The sequence below is a fragment of the Rhinolophus hipposideros genome (genome assembly GCF_964194185.1).
Source record: "Rhinolophus hipposideros genome assembly, chromosome: 11".
Taxonomy (NCBI): domain Eukaryota; kingdom Metazoa; phylum Chordata; class Mammalia; order Chiroptera; family Rhinolophidae; genus Rhinolophus; species Rhinolophus hipposideros.
In genome coordinates, this window is record NC_138057.1 from 76,623,573 (window position 1) to 76,649,921 (window position 26,349).

At 43.7% G+C, this 26,349-nt stretch overlaps 1 protein-coding gene across 4 annotated transcripts in view; it reads left to right on the forward strand.

Annotated features, from left to right (window-relative positions):
* Nucleotides 1-13,787: 13,787 nt before the first annotated feature.
* The window catches only part of STXBP1 (syntaxin binding protein 1), a 59,302-nt gene continuing 46,740 nt past the window's right edge, over nucleotides 13,788-26,349 (forward strand). The window contains exon 1 of one of the 4 annotated variants that reach the window (XM_081067414.1): nucleotides 13,788-14,016. In XM_081067414.1, the coding sequence (XP_080923540.1) occupies nucleotides 13,980-14,016 (37 nt within the window). In that variant the 5' untranslated portion in view covers nucleotides 13,788-13,979. Of the gene's footprint in view, nucleotides 14,017-15,006; nucleotides 15,107-26,349 lie in introns of those variants that run through there. The other 3 variants (XM_081067412.1, XM_081067411.1, XM_081067413.1) reach the window with 3 other exon arrangements.

Genomic DNA, 26,349 nt, shown 5'->3' on the forward strand with positions numbered 1-26,349 from the left:
TCACCCTGGAGCCCCTCCTTCTCTCATGTCACTCCTCCTTTGCCATTTCTCATCCTGCGGCTGCTCCAGGCTGATCCTCCCTCCATTCTCTCCCCCAATCTTTGTCATCGTCTCCCAACTGGTTTCTCCGCTCACTGTCTGGACCACTACTCTAGTCTCTACACAGAGGCTAGGGTAATCTTTTATTACTCTTATTTATTTATTTAGGTTACATACAATAAATTACACAGCGCTTAAGTGCACACAGCTTGATACATTTTTATGCATATAGTCACCCAGGTAACACCCATCCAGATCAAGAAGCAGAACATTTCTGCCTTAGAAACCCCATTCCTCAAAGTTAACCAGTATTCTAATTTCTATCACCATCGGTCAATTTGGCCTGTTGTTAAACTGCAAAGAAATGAAGTTACCACATAATACGCAGTCTTTTGTGTCTTGCTTATTGCACTCAGCATACCTTTGAGATTTTCCCGTGGTGTTGCGTGTACTTACATGTCCTTTTTATTGTTGGGCAGTATTCCATTGTGTGATACTGTTCATTTATCCTTTCTACTATTGAGGAACATGTGGGTTGCTTCTAGCTTGGGGCTATTAAGAATAAACTGCTATGTACCTTCTGCTACAAGTCTTTCGGTAAACACAACTCATTTCTGTTAGGTACATGCGCAGAAGTGGAACGGCTGGGTCACAGGGTAGGCCGGGCTATGTGGGTACTGCCGCATAACTTTCTAATGTGGTTGAACCAATTACGGTCCACCAGTCATGTATGAGAGTAGATTGATTTTTCAAACTTTTTATTTGGAAATAATTTTTAACTTACAGAAAAGTTGCAAGAATAAAAAACAGTTCGAAGAGCACACTTGTATACCCTTTACTCAGATTAAACTATTATTTTATATCATGGGAATCTATCTGTGTATCTTTAAACATACACACACTTGTACATACACACACATAACATGGGATTTTATGTGTACACGTATATAACAGTCACATTGTATATGTAAGCGTGTATATAATTTCTTCTGAATCATTTGAATGGAGGCTTTGTACATCGTGGTTCTTTACCCCCAAATACTACAGTGTGTACATCCCAAGCAAGAGAGAGGATTTTATCTTACGTAAGTATAGCATGGTTTTCAACTTAGGTAGAATTAATATGGATTCAATACTTTTATTTAATCTACCATTCACATTCTTATTTACAGGATCTCCTCTAAGATCAGGCAGTGCAGTTAGCTGTGATGTCTCTGCAGCTCCTGTCAATTGTAAACATTTTCACAGCCCTTCTTTGCTTTTATGACCACAGCAGTCATTCTCAATTGGAAGCAATTTTTGCCCTCCAGGGGACATCTGACAATGTCAAAAGACACTTTAGGTTGTCACAACTGGGAGTATACTCTGTCATCTAGTGGGTAGAGGCCAGGGTTGTTGGTAAACATCCTACAGTGCACAGGACAGCCCCCAGAACAAAGAATCTTTAGCCCCAAACTTCAACAGTGCTAAGGTTGAGAAACCATAGACTCGAGTGATCTTCTTTTGGTTTTACACATTTTATTATATACTTTTTTATTTTTAAAATTGTATTTTTCAATTACCATTGACTATAATATTCTATTAGTTTCAGATGTACAAAACAACATAATGATTAGATATTTATATAAACTACAAAGTGATAACCCCGATAAATCTATTTCCCTAACACTGTACATAGTAGTTACCAAGTGATCTTTTAAAATTGTGACTCATATCCCATCACCTTCCTGCTTAAATCCCTCGGACAGCTTTCCATTGTTTTTGGAATAAAATCCAAGCTACTTATCATGACCTACTAAGCCATACATGACCTGGCCCCAGACATTCCTCTTCCTCGTTCACTGTGATCCAGCACACCAATCTGTCTGCTCCATAATTGTGCCCAGCTGACTCCTACCCCAGGGCCCTTGCACATTCTGTTCCCTCTGTCGGGAACACTCTTCTCCCAATATCCACGTGGTAGATCCTTAGCACTTAGGTCTCATTTCAAAAGTCCCATCTCAGGCTTCCTGACAACCTAGATTCTCTATCCCATTATGCTTCTTTAGGTTTTTTCGTGACACTTTTTATTACCTGACATTATCTTTTTGGTTTAATTACATGTTTATCGCTTGTCCTCCTCACAGAGTAAATGCTGCATGGGGGTGGGGAGGGTAACCATTTTCCTCACTGCTGTATCCCTGGTACTTAAAACAGGTCCTGTCACATAGCAGGCGTGCACAAATATTTGTTGAATGAACACGGCCTAATGATTACAAGAATGGGTGTTGAGTTGGGCAGACCTCAGATCACATCGTTGCTTTGCCTTTTACCAGCTGTGGAACTTCGAATGAAGTACATCTTTGAGCCTCAGTTTCCTAATTTGTACATGAAGGTAAAAGTGGTGCCTCTATCATGAGGGTGTCTAATGCTTGTAGAGTATTTCTGGGCACATAGTAAGTGCTTGATAACTTATTATTTGTGGGCCAGACGTAGATGAGACAGCAGATATAGATAGGAACTGGGACAGAACCCAGGCCAACTCCTTTCATCTCCCGATCACAAACGCAATCCTTCTTCTTGTGGCCATTTAAAGCTCTTGTGATACTTTACTGCATTTTCTGGATGCCTTCCTACTTGACAACTGCCTGAGACCAGAGATTCCTCCAGTCTTCTTAACGCAGTACCTGGCATAGAGGAGCTGAGAAGGGAAGGAGGGGAGAGGAAAGGGAGGAAGGTTCTTGCCTATGATCTCACCGACGAGGTGAGGTCTTCTGATGAGATGCCAGTGCTGGATTGGGGGAAGAAATAAAGATGGGGATGAAGATTCCAGGTTTTAGGAGTATAAGGTAATAGAAATGGAAGGCAAATGAGGCTCTCCTCTAGGGTGCAAAATTTAAGGGGAGGGAGGTGGCATGTGCCTAAAACTTAGTGGTCAAAATAAATGTTTAATGTAATATTTTTTTAAATCACAATGAATGACAAGGGCAGCCAGATGGCTCAGTTGGTTAGAGAAGCAAGCTCTGAGCACAAGCTCTGAACAATAAGGTTGCCAGTTCAATTCCCGCATGAGATGGTGGGCTGCGCCCCCTGCAACTAAAGATTGAAACCGGCGACTGGACTTGGAGCTGAGCTGCGCCCTCCACAACTAGATTGAAGGACAACGACTTGGAGCTGATGGGCCCTGGAGAAACACACCGTTCCCCAGTATTCTCCAATAATTTTTTTTTTAAATTTATTGGGATGACAATTGTTCGATAAAATTTATAAAACAAAAAACAGAATGCCAAAAATTCCATGATGAACAAAATTCTAACATTTTAAACAAAACCAGAATTTGTCACAGTACTGTGCTGAGCCTGCGGCACAAGAAAAAAAGACAAATCTTATTACCCTGGTCTGGGCCCTCAGGGTTGCTGTTTCTCCTCTCTACCTGCAGGGGGTGCAATCAGCCTGGTTTTGAAAAATAGTCTCCACAGAGACTTTGTTTTCCCCATCTGTGCAATTACTTAACGTAGATGCTGACCTGGCTGGGTGGACATTCAGTGATCTTGGATAAGTCCTTTACCCTTTTGGGGCCTCAGTTTTCCTATCTGTAAAGGCTTAGGAGCTCACATTTTATTTCTAGCTCAAACATCTCAGCCCTGAGTTCTCCTTCACCCTCACTCTTCCTGCCACACCATTTGGAATGTAATTATTTTCAATGTAGCACCCAATCGCTGTTTCTCTCACCCCGTCTGTGACTTCTAAAGGGAAGAGTACAAACTGTTATAGACTTCCTAATATGTATAGCATGATACAAGCACGCACTCAATGCTTAAATAATATTTTTTTCTGGCTAAAAAGTTATACATCTTTTTGTCCTTTAATTTGTTTATGTGATGAATTAAGTTGACTGTGGTTTTTAGTGACAAAATCTCTTATTTCTGGGGGTGAGGAAGGCGACCCAAAAGTGAATATCATCTACAGTTTTCCTTTTTTTCAGAAAAAACATATATAGATAGGTATAGGTATAGATATAGATATATGTTTTGGTACTAAAGTAATGTTAGTAAAATGAATCAGGAACTTTCTATATTTTTCTATGAGCTAGAATAGTTTGTATAACAGGAATAATCTGATCCTTAAACTCCATAAAACTCAGCTATAAAACCATCTGGGCTTGGCGCCTTTTTCCGCCTCCAACTTATTAAAAATTTCAAATCTACAGAAAACTTGAGCACTCTTCAGCTAGATTCACCAATTGTTAACATTTTGTCACATTTGTGAGCTCTCTCTCTCTCTCTCTCTCTCTCTCACACACACACACACACACACACACACACACACACACACACATACTTGTACTCTACTTTGTACTGTGTCTACTTAGCTGGAACCAAGTTTCCTAGAATTCTCTTCCCTGTGTGCTTCCAAGTTGGATTGGCTGCAAAATAACTGTGCTCAAGATCTGGAAGGAACAGCCATTTGTTCTGCTTGGCACTTAAGTGGAAGGCCTTAGGCCCTTTTGTAGCTGGCACATGGTTATCCCTGAGCTACTAACTTGCCTTGCTGGTTTGGGGCAGCACCTGGGCCTGTGTCTTCTCTGGTTCCTGCTGGGTCTCCTCCTTCAGCTTCTGATTCTTGGACCAGGTAGGTGTGCAATGAGGTTGGAGAGGGTGAGAGACAGATGCGGGCTCCAGATTGTTCTTGCTCTCCCCATGACACGTCCATCTCTTCTTTCCAAGTACTGGCAGGTGTAGAGGCCTTGCACAGTCTGTTCCGCCATCACCCACAATTGCATGAGGTCTAGTCCCTGTTACCAATCCCTTATCTTATATCACTCATAGTAGCCCTGCTTCTCTGGATCAAACACACACACACACACACACACACACACACCCCACACTAAAAACTTTTTTGCTCAACTATTTGAAAGGTGAAATGCAAACATCAAACACTTCATTCCTAACCACATTTTTAAAAATGTATCTCCTGAGATTTAGGACTTTCTGCCACATAAACAAAATTCCATAATCCCAATCAACAGGAACTAGATATAATAATATTATCTAGCACACAATCTATGTTCAGCTTTCTCTGTCTCAATAATGTCCTTTTAGGGGCGGCCGGACGGCTCAGTTGGTTAGAGCGTGGGCTCTGAATGACAGGGCTGCCGGTTTGATTCCCACATGGGCCAGTGAGCTGCGCCCTTCACAACTAGATTGAAGGACAACTACTTAGAGCTGATGGGCCCTGGAGAAACACACTGTCCCTCAATATTCCCCAATAAAATATTTTTTAAAATGTCCTTTTAGCTGCTTTCTTACTCCAGGATCTAATAATCAAGAATCCTTCAGTGCATTTGGTTTTCATATCTCTAATCTTTTCATCTAGAATAGTTCTGCCTTTTTCCCCTCTTTTCATGACTTTGTTTTTTTGTTTGTTTGTTTTTTTTTAGAGTCTAAGTCAATTGTCATGTAGAATGTCAATTCTACCGTTTTCTTTTTCTTTAATTTGTTTTGGCACTTCATTAATTTATTTTGATTTGTATTTTCTTCTTCATGATTAGATTCAGGTTGAACATTTTGGGCTACAATACTACATAGGTGATGTTGTATGTTTCCCATTGTGTCATCTGAGGAGGCTTTTCGTGTTAGTTGGTCCCATTACTGACTGATAGTATTTTGGAATGCATTCTCTTTAATTATCTTTCTAATCTCTCCCATGGTTCTTTGTTAAAATTTTCTACTTCTTGGATCAATTTTGATAGTTTACATTTTGCTAGAAAATCATTTATTTCCTTTCATATTCCAATTTATTACTATAATAGTTTTAAATAATTATTTTAATAACATCCATATCTGTGTTTAAATTGCCTTTCTCATTCCTAATGTTGCATATTTTTGCTTTTTCTCTTTGCTTTCTTTTTTCAGACTTGCCTTTAGTTAAGATTTTCTCATTTTGTTTTTCTTTTCAAAGAAATTTTATTTATTCTTTTAGTATTTTTTTCCTATTTCATGCTAGCTTTCATCTTATTTTTCCCTCTTCTTTCTTTTATTTTATTGCTGTTTTCCTAATTTCTTATGTTGAATACTTCATTCCTTATTTTCAGTCTTTCATTAAAAATGAAAGTATTTAAGGCTGTCAGTGTTCATCCGAGGACAACTTTAACTGTGTCCCATGGGGCTTTAGAATGAAGAATTCTTTTCATTTCCTTTTTGAGATACTTTTAACAATAAAGGTGTACTGTATTACTTGTGTAATGAAAAGTGAAGAGTGGGGTTGCACAGGCTCCGTCAAGAAAAGGAGCAGTCAGACCATCAGAGCCCCTCCTCACCCTGCAGAACAGCGATGGTGACAATGGTGATTATGATGGTGATGGCAATGACAGCAAGCATATATGGGGCATACTGTGTGCCAAGCACTAGTCCAACTTCTTTATATATTTCAATTGATGTAGCCCTAACCATTAGCTAAGAGGCAGTTATTAATACTATTATTATTCCCAGTTTACAGATGAGAAAACTGAGCCATTTGTCCCAGGTCACACAGTCAATAAGCCATAGGACCAGGATTCAAATCTTGGCACGTGGGAGGTAAGGATGGAAAGTAGAAAGCAGTACTCTTGGACTTCATTTATTTTTCCATGAGGAGACTGGTGTAATAGCTCAGGTGGGAGATGGTGGAATCCAAGCCTGGGGGCGGCGGATGAGAGGGGTTGAACATACTTGAGGTGAATAAAAATCTCACCTGCCACTTCCTGAGTATTTTTATGTGCTAAGTGTTTCATGCACAATATTTCATTTAATACACCCCCGACCCCGTAAATAAAAAATTCTTATGAAGGGGGTATGGTGATTTCTATCTACTTTACACAGGAGAAAACAGACACCACACATCCTGGGGCACAAACCAGGATTTGAACCAAGTATGTCTGAGCTATCTGAGCCCAAAGCCTAAATTCTTACTAGAGCTCTGTAGTACCTCCACATCTCAGGGCCTTTTTGAGTCAGACATAAAAGTATACACTATGATTCCATGCATAGGAAGTTTTAAGAACACTAAACGAATCAATGACCATAGAAATCAGGACGATGATTATCTCAGGAGGGTGGAGGGCACGGAGAATTGACTGGGAAGAGAGACGAGGGAGTGCCCTGGAACTCTGGAAACGTTCTGTGTCTTGATCTGGGAGGTGGTAACATGGGGGCATATTTATGTAAAAATCCCCATCCCCCTCAGAAAGCAGTGGAACTTAGGTTATAGAGGATGAAGGAGGAGAAACCAGAGGTGCCTCTGAGCAGAGGTGTGGGTTCTGTGATGCACAGCCCTTTCCGAGACTCTGTACCTGATTTTGGTTTTGTAATTTTTTTCTTTTTCTTAAAGAGAGCCCCCCCACCTCCACCGCCACCACATTGTCGAAGCTTCAGGCCCCACAGAACTTGGATCTTCCCTGGCTCAGAGGGTAATTGGGAGGAGGGTTGTTCCATCATTAGCTCCAAGGTGGAATGTTACTTAGCAATACCTTAACCCCCATCCCAGCTCTTAGCAGGGTGTCTTGGGATCGTCATCAGGCATGACCCCAGCACCAGTGTCCTAAAAAGTAGACTCCAGAAAGCTCTCAGTAACCTGAGAAAAGCAGGGATGTCTGCCCGTCCCAAATCAAACACAGGCTGTCTCTCTAGCCCCTCCAGCTTCCTGCCTCCTCACCATGCCTTCCTTCCTCCGTCTCCTTTTGTCTACTGTCTTCCACCTTCGCTTTTATCAACTCACCCCTCTCCCTAACAGAAGCAGCCTTAGCACCTTAGGCCACAGCAGAGTCAGGACCCAGAGCCTTCCCCACTGCTGTGCAGACCTAGTGTAACTCATAGCTTTGCGGAGCCAGGAGTCCATGCTCAGGCTCCAGTCCTGCTTCGTGATAGCCCCAGCCAGTCACTTCTTCCCACTGGATATTAGTTTCCCCGTTTTGCATTTATGCATAATTCGGGTTCTGGGCTCCCTGTCTTGAATCACATGGGATATCTCTAGCTCTCTTCTGAGTCAGGAAGCAGGTAGACAGGGGGGACCATCTTGGGGACCTGGCTCCCCTTGTCACCACCTGCCCAGCCTGGAGATATTTCAGGTGTCTATCTTTGGGCGAACAGAGGAGGCAGGTTTGGGGTAGGGACTCATTGCCCCCTCCACATAGGAACTCCCACTCGCCTCTGATGCTCAGGGCTCCTCTTAACCCCTAAGTTCCTTCCTCTCTTCCTTCCAGGCTGTGACCTTTCCCCCAGCTGTTGATAAGGCACCCCCTTAAACACATCACAGTCGCGCTCTCTGGATAGTGTCCCAGACTAAAAGAAAAACCTAACCGTTCTGTTTATTATGTAGTGAGAACCTAACAACTTTTGTTATGTCCTAACGACTTAGTAGCCATTTGAAAAAATAATACCCACAGATTGGAAAAAAAAATTAATGTACCTCATAAATAACCACCATTACTTACTAATGGGATATGTACACCTTCTCAGACCTTGGAATCACATCGGACGTCGACACTCTCATTTCCTGTTCCATCTGATTTTTGTGAGCTATTGGCTTCTTATCACATCAATTGTCGAAAATCTAGCTTTACAAAGATATAATGTCATAGAAAGGAATGTAGTAGAGTCTAATGTTGAAACTGTGAAATACTTCCAGCTCGTGGTTTTCACAGTGTCCAACAGATGATATTTCATTGTGTTTTTCTTCAAAATTTAAAAGACTCCACTGTGCTTCTGTGGAATATTATATTTGTTGTGGCACCCCAGGGTACCCCGACATACGGTTTGGGAACCACTGGCCTATGCTCTTTCCTTTGATTAGATTTGATTTTCTCTTCCTTCTCAGCCTCTGGGCTCAAATGCCACGTCTTCCATGAAGCTTCCCGGCCAAGCTGGCCAAAAACAAAACATACCTGAACAAAATTATTTCCCTAGTTAGAATGAAAACTCCTTCCTCCGGGATCCCACAACAATTTGATATGTAAAAGGCATGAATTTTTCTCTGACACCCAAAGTGTAACACATGCCATATTTCTTTATGTTTCTAAATTGAATAAAACCAGCTTTAAGCCCCTACTGTCTGAGGTCACTGCGATTTCTAATACCTGGCATTTTGGGGTGGCTCCTTCCTTGTTCTTGGGCATGTCCTAGGACTATGGGGCTTTCAGTCCCCGCAAAACTGAGCTGCCTGCATCAGCTGTCTTCAGAGGCTTACACTGCAGTCCATTCAAAGGTGGCTGGCTCTAATCTGCCACCCCAGAGCCAGGCTGAGCAGAGGGACTCTCTCCTGGCCCTCTAGGCAGAGGGGGAACGCCCTGGTTCTTGGTGCCCAGGCATTCACACCACCCCCAACCCTGTCCAAAGCCCTGCCCACTAAGGAGCTCTATGCGAGTAGGGTAGAAGTCAGTGCCTCTCTGGGAACGTGCTGCTTGGGGGAATTCAACCTCTCCCTTTGGGAAGAACTATTAGTCCCCCACAGTTTGCATGCAGGTAGCCTGGGGACTGGATGTGGCCCACAGATGTGTTTTGTTTGGTCAGTGTGGTTGTCGTGCGGGGTGTCCGGCAGGGCGGCCTGCGGGGTCTCTGCTCCCGCTCCCCACATAAGAACGCAGGACATGGTGAGGCCAAAAAGGAACACCCACGGAGCCATAGGTAGGGGAGTCATACCACTATGGTCTCACTGGAGGTTGGGTTTACACGACGTGCGACCTGCTGTCCACTTTGCTGCCAACCGACCAAGTCTCCTCGACTCTCCTTACTTTCCTTCAGTCTCCTCCTTCACTCTCCTCGGCTCCCCTCCATAGCCGCGGCAGTTATATCAGTGACCAATGGCTCAATGGCTACAGCTGATGGCCAACCAGCCACAGCTGACGGCCATCCACTATCCGAGCCAGCACCTCTCCACATGAGGCCGAGAGCCTGGAAACTGCTCTCTGGGGCTCTGTCCCCACAGTGGTGTTATTAAAAAAATTTTTTTTTAAATCTATTGGAATACTTAAACATTGGAAGATGTCACATCATTTCTACAAGCAAGACCCTTCGTTGCTACACAGAACCACTGATTGGAGATGAGTAAGCACTGCCCCTCTGAGCAAGGTATGTGCTCTGCAGTTGGCCACATCTGTGGTGTGATTCCCGTGTGCCTGGTCCCTACAATCCTTCAAGCTTGAGACCCTGGCCTAGGGTTTTGAAAACAAAGCCTTTTGGTTTTCAACAAAACTGTTAACTCACTCTTGAGGGGTGAGGATGTACCACTCGCAAGCATTCCGGTCCAGCTGCTCTTTGTACCAGGGTGGGGTGGCAGGGATGAGGGTGGTGGCGACAATTACTTTTTCACTTTCTGTCAATGAATCTACAACAACAAAAAAAGGTAAGACAGCAAATGAACTCCCCATAACTGCATTTGCAGCCTCACGTCACTTTTAACTATATTAGTAGCTAAGGTTCATTGGGACCTTACTAGGTTCCCAGTATCAGATAAAGTGCCCTGTAAGTGCTATCTTGTTAAATTCTTTAGAAACTGCTTCTAAAACAGTGTAGCAGAATCTAAAGATCCAGCGGCCAAGAGGAGGAGAAGGTGAAGGTGAACACGGAAAAATGCAACTGCTGATGTTGCTTAAAAGTGGAAGGGAGGCAGGGGCACGTCCGAGGCGGTAGGAGAAGAGGCTCAGACTCGGCCCCACGGCTCTCCATCGGGCCCTGGGTGTGTGGCGGATCCAAATCAGTGCGTCTGCGGTGTCAGTAGGTCTTGTGGCGGCAACTGCACCTAGTTGCTTCCGTCTCTTCCCGGTGGGCTCCATTGCCTATTCCGGCACCTCGGTTCCCTTCCCTTCCCCGTCTCGGTCCCTCCAGGCTGCTCCCTGTCTCTCTGGCCTGGTCCCAGCTTCTCCCGGCTCCTCTCTGCATCAGTCTCCCCACCTGCGTGGTGCCTGGCGCCGCGGCCAGGCTGTCACGTAACCCGTGCGTGAATCACAGGACTCTTCCCATCCCCAGCCTCTGGCCCGCGCTCGGGCTCTGCAGAGGCTGCAGGGCGCGCATGCGCCAAAGCAGGAGCACCTGAGCGCCAGGCCAGCGGGGCAGCGGACCCGCCCGGAGCGGCATCCTGCGGCCGCAGCCCCGCCCCGCCCTCGAGCTGGGCCAGGCGCGGGGGATGGACCCGCTTGGGTCCGGACTCGTAAGGGATTCTGGTTGTGGATGCGCTCCCAGCAAGCTGGTCACACAGCCAACGCTCTCCTTAGGTAGGGCGCTGGGGCTGGGCGCTGTACCTTCTCCCCCGGGCATCAGCAAGTCGGAGCGCGAGCCCCGGGTCTGCGCTTAAGCCGTGTCACCTTGGGCAAGTGACTCGACCTCCCTGCGCCCCAGGAAAATGGAATAATAATAGCATCGACCTCGTGGGGCTGTAGGCGAGAATTCAATGAAAATTCATGAGAGGCCTTTGCGCGGTGTCTGGCGTGTATCAAACGTCTATGCAAATAAAGAATACAGAGCAAGGGGAAGTGCTGTGTGACGACTGAGGGAGGATTTTACCGCGGCGAGTAGGTCATCCCACTGGCTGCGCAAAGCCACTCTGTGAGAGACACCCGAAGCTCTGTTTTCCCTGTTTCACAGATGGAGAAACCAAGGCTTAGAGATGTCAGCTCTCAAACCAGGTTTCAGAGTCTACATCCAGAGAGATTCCAAAAAACGACACCTCAGAGTCAGGAGCTCCTGAGTGAGTTCACAGTCTGTCACCCGACTGGCTCTTTCAACCATTCTGTTTTAAATAACATCCGTTCTGATTTTTGCCATTCCTGATGAACATCTCAGGTACACATCTGCAGGAAAGGATTTCTTTTTTTGTCCTTCCTTCTGCAGAAAATAAGGAGCTGCTATATTTTACTTGCTGTGACCTTTGAAGAGGTTGCACTGCAGACTCCAGGCCATGGAATAGTCCTGGAGCCCTGCAGCGAGGTCTACCCCTGGGGGCTGTCCTTTCCACACTGCGCAGCCACACCAGCCCCTCTCTGTTCCTGGAAAAGCCAGACTCCTTTATGGCACTTGGTCTTTGTACCTTCGGTACTATCTGCATAGGACAATCTCCCAGTCCCCTCTCGCTACCTTTTACTCATCTCAGGAAGCCTACCCTGACTGCATCTCCACGCCCTCCACTGGGTCAGGGGCAGTGTCATTCACTCTCACAGCCCCCTGTTCTTCTGCTTCAGCACTAATTCATTGGAACAGTAACTCAGTGCTGCCTGTGACTCCTTGATTCCTGTCTGTCTCCTCAACTAGAATCCGGGCTCCTTGAGGGCCGTCTCTGCTGACATGCACCAGCTGACCAAGGAGGGAGCATGTGAAATCACAAGTGCATCCTAGATCCCATTATGTTTACAAACTATCTCCTCCTTCACCAAATGCTCCTGAGGCTATCAATACCTTCCTTGGGTAAAAGGCTGAGACCACACAGGAAGAGAGGACAGATGAACACTTTCTCTCTCTGTAAAGCCATGTGAAGGTCCTGTTGGGATAGACTGGGGTGGGGATGAGAGGATGGCTGAACTAGGGCATGTGGCCTCTTGTCCTGGCTCAGCCATTGTTTACTGCGTGACCTTGGGAAAGTCCTGCTTTAGACCTCAGCTTCTTTAGTTGTGGCTCAGTACAAACAAGGGGTCAGAATTCAGATTCTAAAATTGGGTCTTCCCTTTGTCATTTACTAGCAAAGCACTCATCGTCTCTGAATCTCGGTTTCCTCATCTGTAAAGTATTATTGTATTTTTTCATACTGTTAAGAAAACGACCTATCTCACACAGCTGTTCCGAAAACTTAATGCGCACTCATTGATTTTACAACTACCACCTCTCCTTTCCTTTTTGATTTTTAATGGGCTCCACTCATTTGTTTTTCTTTGAAGCCAAAGGGGAGCTCTGTCCCATATTTCAAAACTAATCTCCCCCATCAACCAAGAAATTCCAGTGAAAATTGCCCTGGGACCACTTTGATAAGTGTGGACTCCAGGAAGGAGATACTGAGACCCGAGTTGTCCCACAGCCTGTTCTTATTAGATTTGGGACTTAGAAATTCTTAAACTTTGAGCACCCAAAGTCTAAGGTCTGAGTCTGCCTTGTACGTGGCTGTAGCTCCAATACCCGGAATAGTGGCTTACATGTAGCAATGAGGGGACAATAAATGTTTGCTGACGAATGATACACAGCCTGAGAGCAAGTCTCAATTCCCTGAGCCTCAAGTTTTTTCATTTGAAAATGGAAATTAAAAACAATGCCCAATCAATTGTGAGGATTTAATGAGATAATGCATGTAAGGGGTTTAGCAGAGAGCTCGACACATAAGAGTTCAGTGATTGATGGATATCGGTACCCAGAGAGAGAAAGATGGTGGTGATGAACCTCACGTTATGTTGTGGCTCCGAGTGGGTACTACTAATCAGAGATCCAGGTTCAAAATGGAAGGCCCCCAGAAAGACAGGACCATAGCTGGGTTACAGAAGGATGCAGAGTGTCAGTAGCCCGGGGCCAGGGAATCAGGTGTGGAGGACACAGAGGGGTCTTAGGACCCTGCGACTCGGGAGCGCGCGGGCGCCGGGGGCGCGCAGCGCGTGCGGTGAGGGGGAGGGCGCGGCTCTCGCACCAGCCCAAAGCCGCCTCTCGCCCAGCAGCATCTCGGAGGGCGGGGCCGAACCCCGGGCCGCAGTGCGATTGGCAGAGGCGCGCGGGTGACGCCGACGGCTGGCGCGAGGCTCCGCCCCATGCCGGCCCCGCCCCCGCGCGCGCGCCGGCGGGTCTGCAGCCTCGCTCTGACTCGCGCCGCGCCCCCGCGCGGAGTCCGCGCGTCAGTCGGTCCCTGGCGCGGCTCTGGGACGGCGGGTTGCAGCCAGCAGTGCGCGCTGACTCCGGGAGGCGGCGGAGTCCCCGGGCGTCTGGTGAAGAGGCGCGGAGCCCGAAGACTCGCACAGCGCGATGGCCCCCATTGGCCTCAAAGCCGTGGTCGGAGAGAGTAAGTGGAATCGCCGTCCTCTCCAGAGTCGGGGGCTGCGGCTGCCCGGGAGGAGCCCGGCGCCGTACCTGCCTGCAGCGCTCGGGCCTCGGCGCTGGCGGCTCGCCCCGCCCGGCTGGCAGCTCCAGGCCGGGAGGTCCCCGTTATTCCGGCGCCGCCCTGCGAGGGAAGTCCCTCCGTCCCTTCTCCCCCCGCTCTCCCCTTCCCGGACTCCTCACCCTTCCCCCATCCCGCCCTTCCCCCATGCCTCCCTCCGTCCCCACCCTTCTCTTCCCTCGTCGCCTCCGTCGCCTTCACCCCCATCGCTCCGTCCCTCCCTCTTCACCCCATCTCTCCCGCCTTCAACCCTGTGTCTCTTCCCTTCACTCCATCGCCCCTTGACTCCATTCCTTCTTCTTCTCCCTGTACCTCCGGCACCCCGTTCTTCCCCTCCCCTCCCCTCCCCCTCGCCCCCTGCCGCCCACGGCCCTTCCCTTCCGCACCCCGTCATCCCTCCTGCACCCTCATTCTCTTCACTCCCGTTACCTTCCCCTCGCACCCCCTCTCCCCTTCCTTGCTTTCTTTATTTCCCAAGCGCCCTGATTCCGCTCCTTTTTCTGTCTCCGGCCCCTCCCTCTCTCCCACCCCCCTTCGTGAATCGTGACGAGCGAAACCCCGGTCTGCGTCCTCCCCCTTCCTCCTCCCTCCCGGGAGCCAGAGCCGCGGTCCCCGCCGCAGAGACCCACCTGGGAGCGGCTCCGCGCGCGCAGCCTGGGCCACTTCTGGCCGCTGCGGAGACGCCCGTTTTCCCCAGGCTGGGCTCTGCTGGCTGAGGCCGCCCCTCTCCTCCCCCCGTGCCAGGGGCTTGGCTTCAAGGGCGGGGTCTTGTCGGGGTCCGGAACCCTCTGAAATCTCCGTGGATCGCGGTCGTGTGCGGCGGGAGGAGGGGCCCTGCCCAGCGCCGCAGTCTGCAGTCGCCCTGTGTGCACGACTCAGCCTTTGCTTGGCTGAAGGTTTCGGGGGGTCCAAACCACTGTTGCAGGGAGGAAATGACTGTTCATGGGTTTGGATGAAAGGCTCCACGTAAATGGATTTTTAAAAATGGATGGTGGTGAGTTGTTGGCTCCAGCGGAGTGAGGGCTGATGTGGGTAATATTTGGAAAACGGCGCCCTCACTGCTAAATAAGACTGGTGGTATGTGTAGACAAACGGTCTCCAGTATTTGGGCTGTTTCTTTTAACAAAAAAATTGTGTAAGGATTGCTGTGGCTTCTGGGACCTCTTTTGGAATTATGAGAAAGTTGAAACTGGGCATTTCTCTGGAGGAGAGAATGAGAAAGGAAATAGAATAAAAATGGTGGAAATTAGTTTTCCTTTCCAAAGATTCTCTCCTATTACAGCGCACACATTCTCTCTCTTTTTTGCTATCCAGTGTTTTGTCTGTGCAGTGCTCCTTTTGGGCATCATTACTGTTTTTTCTTTCCCATTCTTTTCATTGGTGTATAGGAAATATCCCCACTTGTACAACCTTACTGACTGACCTATTACATCAGAAGTAAATTGTTATAAAAGCTGAACCCCAAGTGAGAGTAAGTTTTTAAAAAGTGCCCACTGTAACCCCTGCCTTCCCCATGCAGTGGGGTTCCGAATCAGGCATCTTCTGTTTTCTAAGGAGAATCAAGGCGGTTAGGAATCCTGTAATGCCAATACTCTCATTTTACTCCTGGGAAAGAAATGGAAGCTCAGAGCAGTTAAATGACTTGCCAAAATCCGTGTTAATTGATTTTTAAAACCTGGTGTCTGTTTCCTTGCAACATTAGTAAAAAACAAACAAACAAAAAATTTCTTCATTATCCCAGATAGTATACCACTTCCTTCTAACTCTTTTTAAAGGGTTATGGAATGCGAATGTTACATGTTACATTCTTTCGAATGTTTGAATAAGGTGCTTGAAAACAAAATCTTTAGTGTTACAGAAATCAAATTTTTGTATCCTTTTGCCAGGACCCAGGTGGCTCCTTAGTCCTCCCCACCCCCACCCCCATTTTTTTAGAAGCAAGCATAAAGGTTAAAAAAAAAAATCAATATGTAATGTGGCCAAAATTTCTTTTCCAAAATAAAGCAAAGCCACTGTTTACGAAAATAAAACCAAACCAATTTCACATAAAATTGGTGAATGTGTGAACAGTGTTATATTCCTGTAAAACTGAGTTAGGTATACATTTTGGAGAAAAATACTGCAATCCTTTGTCGATGACACGGTTAATTCTGGCTCCTGATTTTGAATGGGGTTTCTAGCTTTGCCTTTTCCCTCTAAAAATAAAAGTGAAGTGAAGATGTTTTTAACCAGCATGCACCTATTTAAATGTCACCTTCACTGCCTCATCTTCCCAATCTACATTAACAGCCCATAGTCACTGTTTATCATATTTCCTCATTAATTTTCTTCATAGCACTTAAAATTATCTAAAATGATCTTGTCCAGTGTTTTTGTTTTTTTGTATTTGATTGTTTTATCCACTGGACTGTTTCTTCCAGGAGAGCAGTGTCTCTATCTGACGTGCTCACCGCTGTAGCCTGTGCCAAGAATGGTGCCTAGCTCTTAATTGGCAGTCAGGAAATATTTATTGAATGAATGAATGAATGAAGAATATGATGGAGAGGAAGGTAAATGTAGTTTTTGGCTTCTTGTCACATCTTTCTGAGTTGAGTTTTAGAGTGGCAGTAGGTACAGGCACAACAAAAGTAGAGATGGGTCAACTTTAGCTGTTCATTCAACAGATATTTATTGAGAGCCTGCTAGGAACTATGGAAGAACACACAACAACTAAAATATGGGAGACTCATACTTTCGTGACAGACATAGACAATCCTGAGATGCTTTCCCTGTCACTTCCCAGACACTTAGGGTATGCTCAGTGCATTGTACTTCTTTGTGTTGGTCTGGCCCAATTAGATCAGAAGTTCCTTCAGGGGAAAGTAGGAGCTTGTCTTATTCTTATGTCTATCTTGGTGTGTGAATTAGTGCTTGGTACTCAGTAAATAATGAATGACTTAATCTTCACGTATAGCAGCTCAGAGAATGGACTCTGGAAGTAGACTACCTGGGATAAAATTCTGATCTACCACTCATTAGCTAGGTGATTTTGGCAAGAAATGGGACATTTTTGTGCCTCAATTTCTTCATCTATGAAATGGATAATAATGGCACCTACATAGTGGTGTTCTGTGAGTATTAAGTCAGGTAATGGAGGTAGAGTATTTAGCACAGTTCTTGGCATACAGTAAATTCAGTAAACATTATCGTTATGGAAAGATCCACAAAGAGGATCAGTAAAAGTCTTAGAGGATTTCGAGAAGAAATAGACTACCTCTGTCCTATGGAGCCAGGGTTTTCGGGGAGAAAGCAGTCTCAGATAAGCTTCTTGAAAGAGGTGCAAATGAACTTGAAAATAGAAGAATTGACCTGAAAAACATAGATGATTTATAATCTGACCCATTTCTATTCCCAGTCCTACTCATTTCTTTACCTTATTTTTTTTTTATTATTATTTTTCTATAAAATGTACTTGTTTTCTGCTCTCTACAAAGAGATTGTACGAGAAAGGACAGTTTCATTTTTTGTCGCATCTCATATCTATTTTTTGTTCATAGATGATGTTTCAATTATGTAAATCCATGTTGTATAATCAAGAGTTTATTCCTGTTCTCTGAAGTTTTATCAGTGCTACAGAGATGCAAGGATTACAATATGTACTGTTTGTTTTTCTTGTTGTTTCCTAGCTGTTAGCAATTTCTCCTCACATGTGCTTATTATTATAGAATCACATTCTTTTGAAAAAGAACGTAATTTCAATTTGTAGATTAAATACATACCGTTTTCAGATGGTGCCATGATACATATAGGCTGTGTCAGAAGTTGAGAAGACAGACACCTCGATAGAAGCAATTGTCATTCATTTTTTACTCTTTCTTTTAAAGATATTAAAGAAACTTGGGTTAGCATACAAATAACAAGTCTATTTTGAACTATATTAAGTACATGCATTTTTTTCCATTTTTAAAAAGTAAGGTAGATTTGCATACAGTAAAATTCACCCTTTTTAGTGAAGAGTTCTTCAAATTTCAGCCATTACAGACAGACACGTAACCACCACCATAATCAAAATACGAAACAGTACCCATCACCCCCGCAGATTCTCTTGTGCTGCCTCTTTCTAGTCAACGTCTCCTCCCACCCCCAGCCCCGGGCAAACACTGAATTGTTTACTTCCTCTATAGTTTTGCCTTTTGCAGAATTTCATATCAATAGACTCGTAGTATGTAGCTTTCTGAATATGACTTCTTTAATTTAGCATAATGCATTTGAGAGTCATCCATGTTGCCTGTATCAGTCCTTTGTCCCTTCTCATTGCTGTCTACTATTCTGGTCTATGGATGTAGGATTTGTTTATCCATTCCCAAGATGAAGGACATTTGAGTTATTTGCAGTTTGGGGCAATTACTGATGCTTCTATAATGCTTCTATAAGCATTCACACACAGATTTTTGTGTGAATATATCACTTGGATAAACACCCAGAAGTGGAATTAATGGGTTGTATGACAAGTGTATGTTTGACTTATAAAAAACTGTCAAATTGTTTTCCAAAGTGTCTATACCATTTTATGTTTCCAACAGCAGCCTTGTTAGTACTTGGTATTGTCAGTTTTTAAAATTGTAGTTATTCTGAGAGGCAGTGGTGTCTCATGGTATTAATTCGCATTTTTGTAATAACTAATAATGTTAAGCATTTTTTAAAGTATTTATTTGCCACCTGTATATCTTCATTGGTAAAATGTCCAAATCTTTCGCATATTTTTTATTGGGTTGTTTGTTTTCTTCTTATTGAGTTTTGAGAGGTCTTGATATATTTTGGGTACAAGTCTTTTATCAAATATGTGATTTGTAAATATTTTCTCACAGTTGTGGCTTGTCTTTTCATTTTATTAACGGTATTTCTTATAGAGCAGAAGAAATTTGATGAAGTCCAATTTATCAATTATTCTTTTATGAATTGTGTTTTTGGTATCCTATCTGAGAAATCTTTGCCTAACCCCAAGTTCACAAAGATTTTCTAGTATGTTTTTTTCCTGTGTTTTCTTCTAGAAGTTTTGTAGTTTTAGGCCTTTCATTTAGTCTGATCCATTTTGAGTTAATTTTTGTGTATTGTGTGAGCTATGATCAAGGTTCATTTTTGTGTGTACATGAATTTTTTTGGTATGTGAATGTCCATTTCTAGCACCATTTGTCGAAAAGGCTAGACTTTTATCCATTGAATTGTCTTTGTTCTTTGTTGAAATCAGTTGGCTATATATGAGTGGGTCTGTTCCTGGGCTCCATGTTCTGTTTCATGGATCAATATGAATGCTTTCACCAATAACCAGTCTGTCTCAATTATTGGAGCTTTAAAGTAAGACGAAACCATGTATTATGAGTCCTCCAACTTTGTTCTTTTTCAAAATTGTTTTGGTTCTTTTGATTCATTTGCTTTTCCATATAAATTATAGAATCAGCTTGTCTATTTCTGTTTTAAAGATCTTTCTGGGATTTTGATTGGAATTGTGTTGACTCTATAAATCAGTTTGGGGAGAATTGGTATTTTAACAAGTTTACTTTTAATATTTTAGTTTCTTCGCTGTATTACAGTGTGAAAAGCATAATTCTTAGCTTCACAAATAAGGGAGCAACCCTATGAGAATTGTATGTAGTTTAGCAAGGTTGCAGGATACAAAGTCAATTTACAAAAATCAATTGTATTTTTATATACTAGCAATGAACAATTAGAATTGAAATTTTAAATAATACCATTGACAGTAGAACAAAAATCATAATACACTTAGATATGAATCTAACGGAACGTTCTCGATCTATATGTTGAAAACTACGAAACGCTGAAGATAAAAAATCAAAGAAGGATTAGATATGTGGAGATATATATTGTATTCATGGATTGGAAGAATTTACATTATTTATTTTATTTTATTTATTATTTTTTTAAATTAAAGTTTATTGGGGTGACAATTGTTAGTAAAGTTTCATACATTTCAGGTGTACAATTCTGTATTACATCATCTATAAATCCCATTGTGTGTTCACTACCCAGAGTCATTTTATTTTTTTAAACATGTTTTCATTGTTCTTGGGTAGATACCTGTGAATAGAATTGCTGGGTCGTATGGTTACTCTATATTTAATTTTCGAGGAGCTGCCAAACTGTTTTCCAAAGTGGCTGCACCATTTTATATTCCCACCAACAGTGTAGGAAAGTTCCAATTTGTAACAAATCTGACATTTCTTACTGACTGGGTTATTTGTTTGTTTATCCCTGCCTCCACCAGCCAAATGTAAGTTTTATGAGAGCTTAGACTGTTTTATTCACTGCTGTATCCCCAGCACCTAGGAGAATAGTGCTGGTACAAAGTGGGCATGCAATAAATATTTGGAATGAACAATTGAACAGTATATTTTATATATATTTTACATATATATATACATATATATGCTATTTTTCTTCCTCAAATCTTTTTCAGATCTTCTGCATCAGAATTTCTCTCTCCTTAAATGGATTGGGAAGTTCCCATCTTTTTACATGTTCCAGAATAGATGAAATAACTTGGAAAATCCCTTCCTTGACTGTTATTTATTTATTTATTTTGCAAGCCATTTTTTAAATTAGTTTCAGGTGTACAAAACAATGTCCTAGTTAGACATTTACACCCCTCACAAAGTGATAACCCCCCTCCCCTAATCTACTACCCCTCTGATATCATATGTAGCTGTTACAGTTCCACTGACTCTATTCTCTATGCTGTACTCCACATCTCATGTCTAAATCTACATTAAATTATAGTTGACATTCCATATTATTCAGCTTCAGGTGTACAGTGCAGTGGTCAGGCACCTACACCGTCCATGAAGTGGTCTCTCTAATAAGACAAGTGCCCATCTGACCCCCTACAAAATCTTTACAACATTATTGATTATATTCCTGGACTGTTAGAAGTGATTTTTCTATAAAACTATTTGGGGGAAGAGGATAAGTATTTGACAGCTTTTTAAAATTTATTTGATTACTATTTATTTAGGCTTTCTACTTCTTGAGTCCATTTTGGCAATTTATATTTCCTTATAAAGTAGGCCTTAAATTTTTCAAATTTATCGACTTTAAATTAAATATGTATAATTTTTTAAAATGTATTCAGCATTGGTAGTTGTGATCTCCTTTCTTACTCTACCCTGCTTTTGTCATTTTTTGTGGAAATACTTCCTAGAGACTAGTCAGTCTATTTTGTCTTTTCAAAAAAAAATCAATTTCTTCTAGGTTGTATGTGTGTGTTCTTAATTTAATTTCTAGAATCAAATGCCTGGTTAATCTTTTTCTTCTAATAAAAGCATCTGAGGATATGAATTTTTATCTGAGTACAGCTTTGGTTGAATCCCATAGGTTTTACCCCCCTCACCCCCATAGGTTTGTTTTGTTTTTTCCCCTATGGTTTTGAATATACAGTATTCTTGCCATTCATTTCAAAATACAGTCCTCCTTTGTTTTGAACTTGGTATTACTCATATGGGGTGATAAGTAGTTTAAATTGGGGCATAATTTCCATAAGAGGTGGTTTGGGACTCGGGTATCCTTCATGTGTTACCCATCAGATGTAAGAAAGGATCTATCTGCCACAGGCTCCAAACAGGGTTTATACATAGTGCTGGTACAGAGATTTCCCCTCTGGCTTTTTTTTGGCACACAACACCTCTTAGACAAACAGGTATTTGGCAGCTAATGAAGTACCTTTTCTTCAGTGGAGTAGCCGGGCCAAATTTTATAGTTATCACTGGCAATTCAACAGCCATAAATTTTGAACCCTCGTCCTCGTGCCTATAGGAGAAGCTCTTGGAAAATCCCCAACTGATCCTCTTACTTGATTGCCTCAACCAATTCCTTCTGTGCAGGGCTGTTGCTAGAGCTCAAGTTAGGGGGAGGTATGCAAGAGTTCATTTTAATTTCAGCTAGTATGAGTTTTACTTACTTTTTCCCCCCATGCTTCCCCCCCCCCCAATTATTATTATTTTGTAATCGGAGAGAAACAGTGTTGGGTAGTGGAAAAGTTCTGGACTAGAAGTTAGACATCCAGCTGATAGTCCCAGTTTTAAGGCTTAGTGGCTGGTTGACTTGGACATGTTATTTAACCGTTTTTTTACAGTGGGAATTCTAATCCCAGCATCACAGAATTCTTTTAAGGCTCACATAAAATAATATACAAAAAGAAATTGCTTGGAAAACAAGAAAGAGTCACTATAAGGGGTTCCAATTTTATAGATATAATTACAGAGATTAGTTTACTGGCTTAAGGTTACTGAATAAGTCATTAAAAGAATCAAGGAAATTAATCACTTCACTCATACTTTTGATAGACGCATAATCTAATAATCACTAGACAACAGCCGCTATTGCCCACTCTGATGCCCTTTGGGGGAAGTTTGCATTGGTTAAAACAGCAGTTTGCTTCTGATGTACACTGATCTGATCTTAATGTACATCTCTGGGGCTCCGAAGCAAGAACAATTACTGATGGCTCAAACTGCCAGCTCTCAGAGGGCAGGTTTCCAATATTTCTTTCTTTCTGTTTCTTGTATGCCACTGATATTTACTTTAAATGTCTACTAATTGTTTGGTCTAAGAGCTGACCTTGTAGGAAGTGAATGAGATAGTAAGTATTTATCACACAGGAAAGCCTATTTTATTCTTGGGAATAAAAAGAAAAATGAAGAAAAGAGAAATGAAGAAAAGAAAAACAAACAAATTTTTTAAAAAAAATAATCCCTGGAGCCTCGCTGTGAAGATACGGATTTGAGTCCGTCTTCAGCAGTTACTCTTTGGAGGATTTCTGAGATGTCAGAGAAACCCAGGGCCATATATCACGGTTGTTTCTGTTTCAGCATGACTCGGAGGGTTCCGGGACCAAATTTTCATTCATTCAGCAAATATTTATGCAGTCACTCCTGTGTGCCAGATGTTGTGCTAAGAGCAGCAGACACAATGGTGTGCAAATATAAGTGGACCTTGTCCTAGTGGGATTCAGACAGGTAGTGGTGATACGCATTGGGGTAAGCGCCCTAAGAAAGCCAAATGGTGTGGTGACGCTGGAGCACATGGGGGAGCCCCCAACAAGGCCTGAGGAGTGAGGGAGGCAGAGGGAGACCTGGAGAAGGAGGCAGTTAGCCAGGAGGAGACTGGGGTTGGTGGGGCCTGCGGGGGCCAATGTCCAGGTTTGGCAAGAGAATGAGACAGGTTCGGTTGGCTAACGCTGACGAAGTAGGAATATTTTCCTGTGCTTCCCCAAATGATACGAATGATGTGGGATCTGCCGGCAGTTCCTGTGTGGTCCGGGATCGTGTCTCGTGAAGCCCAAGAATGGACACATGGACTAGGGAGAAGCAAAAAGTTTTAAAAAGAGGATAGTTTATTAGAGGCAGGAGAAGAGGTTGCAGCTCCAGAGTTGGGTGGGGGGGGTTGTCTCAAATAGGGAGTGCCCCATGATTGAGGCAAAAGCTTTTGACTTTTATACCTTCCCTTGCCTGCTTGGGGAAGAGGGCTGGAGCCTTCTAATGGAATTCATCTATCAGATTTGTCCTGTTTGCTCATCCTGAAGGGATTAATGAACCAACCCATTCCTATCTATCAGCTCTGCTCCTTTATCCTGCCAGAAGGGATTTGAGATTATTTATTAACTTTAAGGCGTGTTCTCATGTCTCTGTCCTGGAGTGAAGGAGACATTCCAGACACTGGAGTTTCAGGACATGGCTGCTTTTTGTTTATTCCACCAGGGACCCCCCAGTCTACCTAGCAACATGCTAACTAACCTGCCTCATTGGGGGGTGAGGGCGTGTGCAGAGGGAGTTGGAGAGGTGCTGGGGCTTCCTGTCCTTGTGAAGGACTTTTATCTTTATCCCAGGAGCAGTGGAACACTACTGACGGCTTTAAGTCAGGGAGAGACATGGTTAGTATTTAGCTTAGAAAGATCTCCGGTTGCTATGTGGAGCATGGATGGAAGGGAGGGAGACTGAAGCCAGAGGGTTCGGTTAGGAAGCTGTTATGGTGGTCCAGGCTGGAGAGAGTGATGGGGAGAGTGGGATCTCTGCCAGGGATGGAGAAATGGCTGGTGGAGAGCTAGATCTACTTGGAGGAGTCTTGGGAGGTAAAAGTGTCAGGTCACCGTGATTGGATGTGGAGGATGAGGAAAAGGAGTTGGGAAAGATCCCCAGTGTTCTGGCTTGGGCAGCCAAATGGAAGGCCGTGCCATTCACTGAGGTCTGGAAGAAGGGGAAGAAACAGGTTTGTTGAGGAAGAGCCGCTTTTGCAGGCCCGGTGTTTCAGGTGCTTGTGCACTGTCTAAGGGTAGGTAGGAAGCAGAGCCAGCAGGCTTGAGAGTCAGAGACAGGAAAGAGAATCTAGCCGAGCTCTGTGTCTAGGGCCCACCCCCACGTTGCCTCAAAGCAAGCTTGAGCCAGCAACGGAGTCTTCTTCTAGGAACGAGCCTCCACTCTCCAGGCTGGGAGGCTCGGCCGGTAGAAACTTTTCAGGAGTTTTTCTCCTGTGATGTTTCCCCTGTCTTCACGTCAGCCCTTGCCCCTGTGAACTTCATTGTTCAGGATTGTTTTGAGGAAGAAATGAGGAAATGGTTGTAGTCGATCAAAATGCGAAGCTTTGAGGATTTGGGATTTGTGCTGTGTCAAGGTGCCATCACGTTGCAGACTCTTGGCTCTGGGTAGGATCTCAGAAGCATCCAGTCCAGACTCTCGCCCAGAGCAGGAAGTCAGGTTGTACGAGTCTGTTGGGTGAACCACATTGGCAGATTTTTTTCCTTCTCTGTAGCTACTAGGGACAGACAGTGTTATTTTCATGTTCTGTGCAGGCAAGGATTCACAGTGACAAGTATAAGCTACCAGGACTGTTACAATTGTGAGGGGAGAAAGGCTGTGTATACTACTCGGCTTAGATATAGATCAGGACTTTCCAGTCAATTCTAATCCAGTTGCAGATGAGCCTCGTAAACCTCCTTTAATGGCAGCAGGAACAAAGCTGCTTCTGTTTGGCAGCTGAGGGGGAAGAAGAAAGAACTTTTAGGTGTAGATGGTTTTCAGGGCCTCCATGCTGGGAGTGGCAGGGTGAAGCAAGCTCATTGATCCTCTTCTCTCATAGTTTCTTTTCACCCATCTTCTGATCATTGGTGTAGCCAAGTGGGGAAGGAGAGAGGCCTTTCCCTGGCCTCTGGACACATCGATATTGTTGGTACTAGTTGCTAGTTTTTGTGGAAAACAGAACACTGGAGCTGAGCAAGTCTCCCTCCACTTTGGGTTAATTTCACACTCTGGGCTTTCAACAATCCATTACTGTGAGGCAGACCCTTAAAATTACTCAGTCTCTAGACCTCATGGTGTTTGGGTAAAAGTGCTTCCCCGGGATTTTAAGTTGAGGCAGTCGTGTCCACTGAGAGTTTTCCAGTTTGCTTTCCCTCAGGTGATCTGAGGGTGGGTTACCTTAAACTTTCGTGTTTGGGTTTTGTGACACTGTCGGTGGCTTCTCTCCTCCTCCTCCTCCCACTTCCATCCGCCTTCTTCCTCCTTCTCCTCCTCTTTCTCCTTTTGCTGCTTCTCTCTCTCTCTCTCTCTCTCTCTCTCTCTCTCTCTCTCTCTCTCTCTCTCTATCTCACTCCCTCCTTCTCTCCCTCTCTCTTCCACCCCTCTTTATTTTTTAAGGAACTTTGAGATTCAAGTTAGAGTAGTAAGCTTTTTCAGGCTTTAACTGAGACTAAATGATCTGGTCAGTCTCTCATAGAGTGGTAATGCTCATTCTTTCCCTGCCTCCAACCTCTTATTAAGAAATATTTACAACATACTGAAAAGTTGAAAGAATAGTATAATGGTCGCCCACCTACCTTCTACCGAGATTTAACAATTAACCTCTTGCCATATTTGTTTTTATCTCTCTATATAAATACTTTTTGCTAAAGGGTTAGGGTTAGGGATTAGATGTTGCAGAAGAAAAAATTAATGAATTTGAAGATACAGCAATAGAAACTATCCAAAGTGAAACATAAAAAAAGCTGGGGGAAAAAAACAAGAAGCATCATTGAGCTGTGGGACAATCTCCTTTTATGTCTCTCTTGTTAAAAAAATGAAAAACAAAATAATAATAATAATAATACATTGCATAGTCTGTTTCTTCCAGGTTTTCTTGTTGTTGTTTTGTTTGGTCTCTTTTTCCATGTAGGGACTCTCCTGGGATGTGTAGCACACCTGGTTGGCAGCTTGT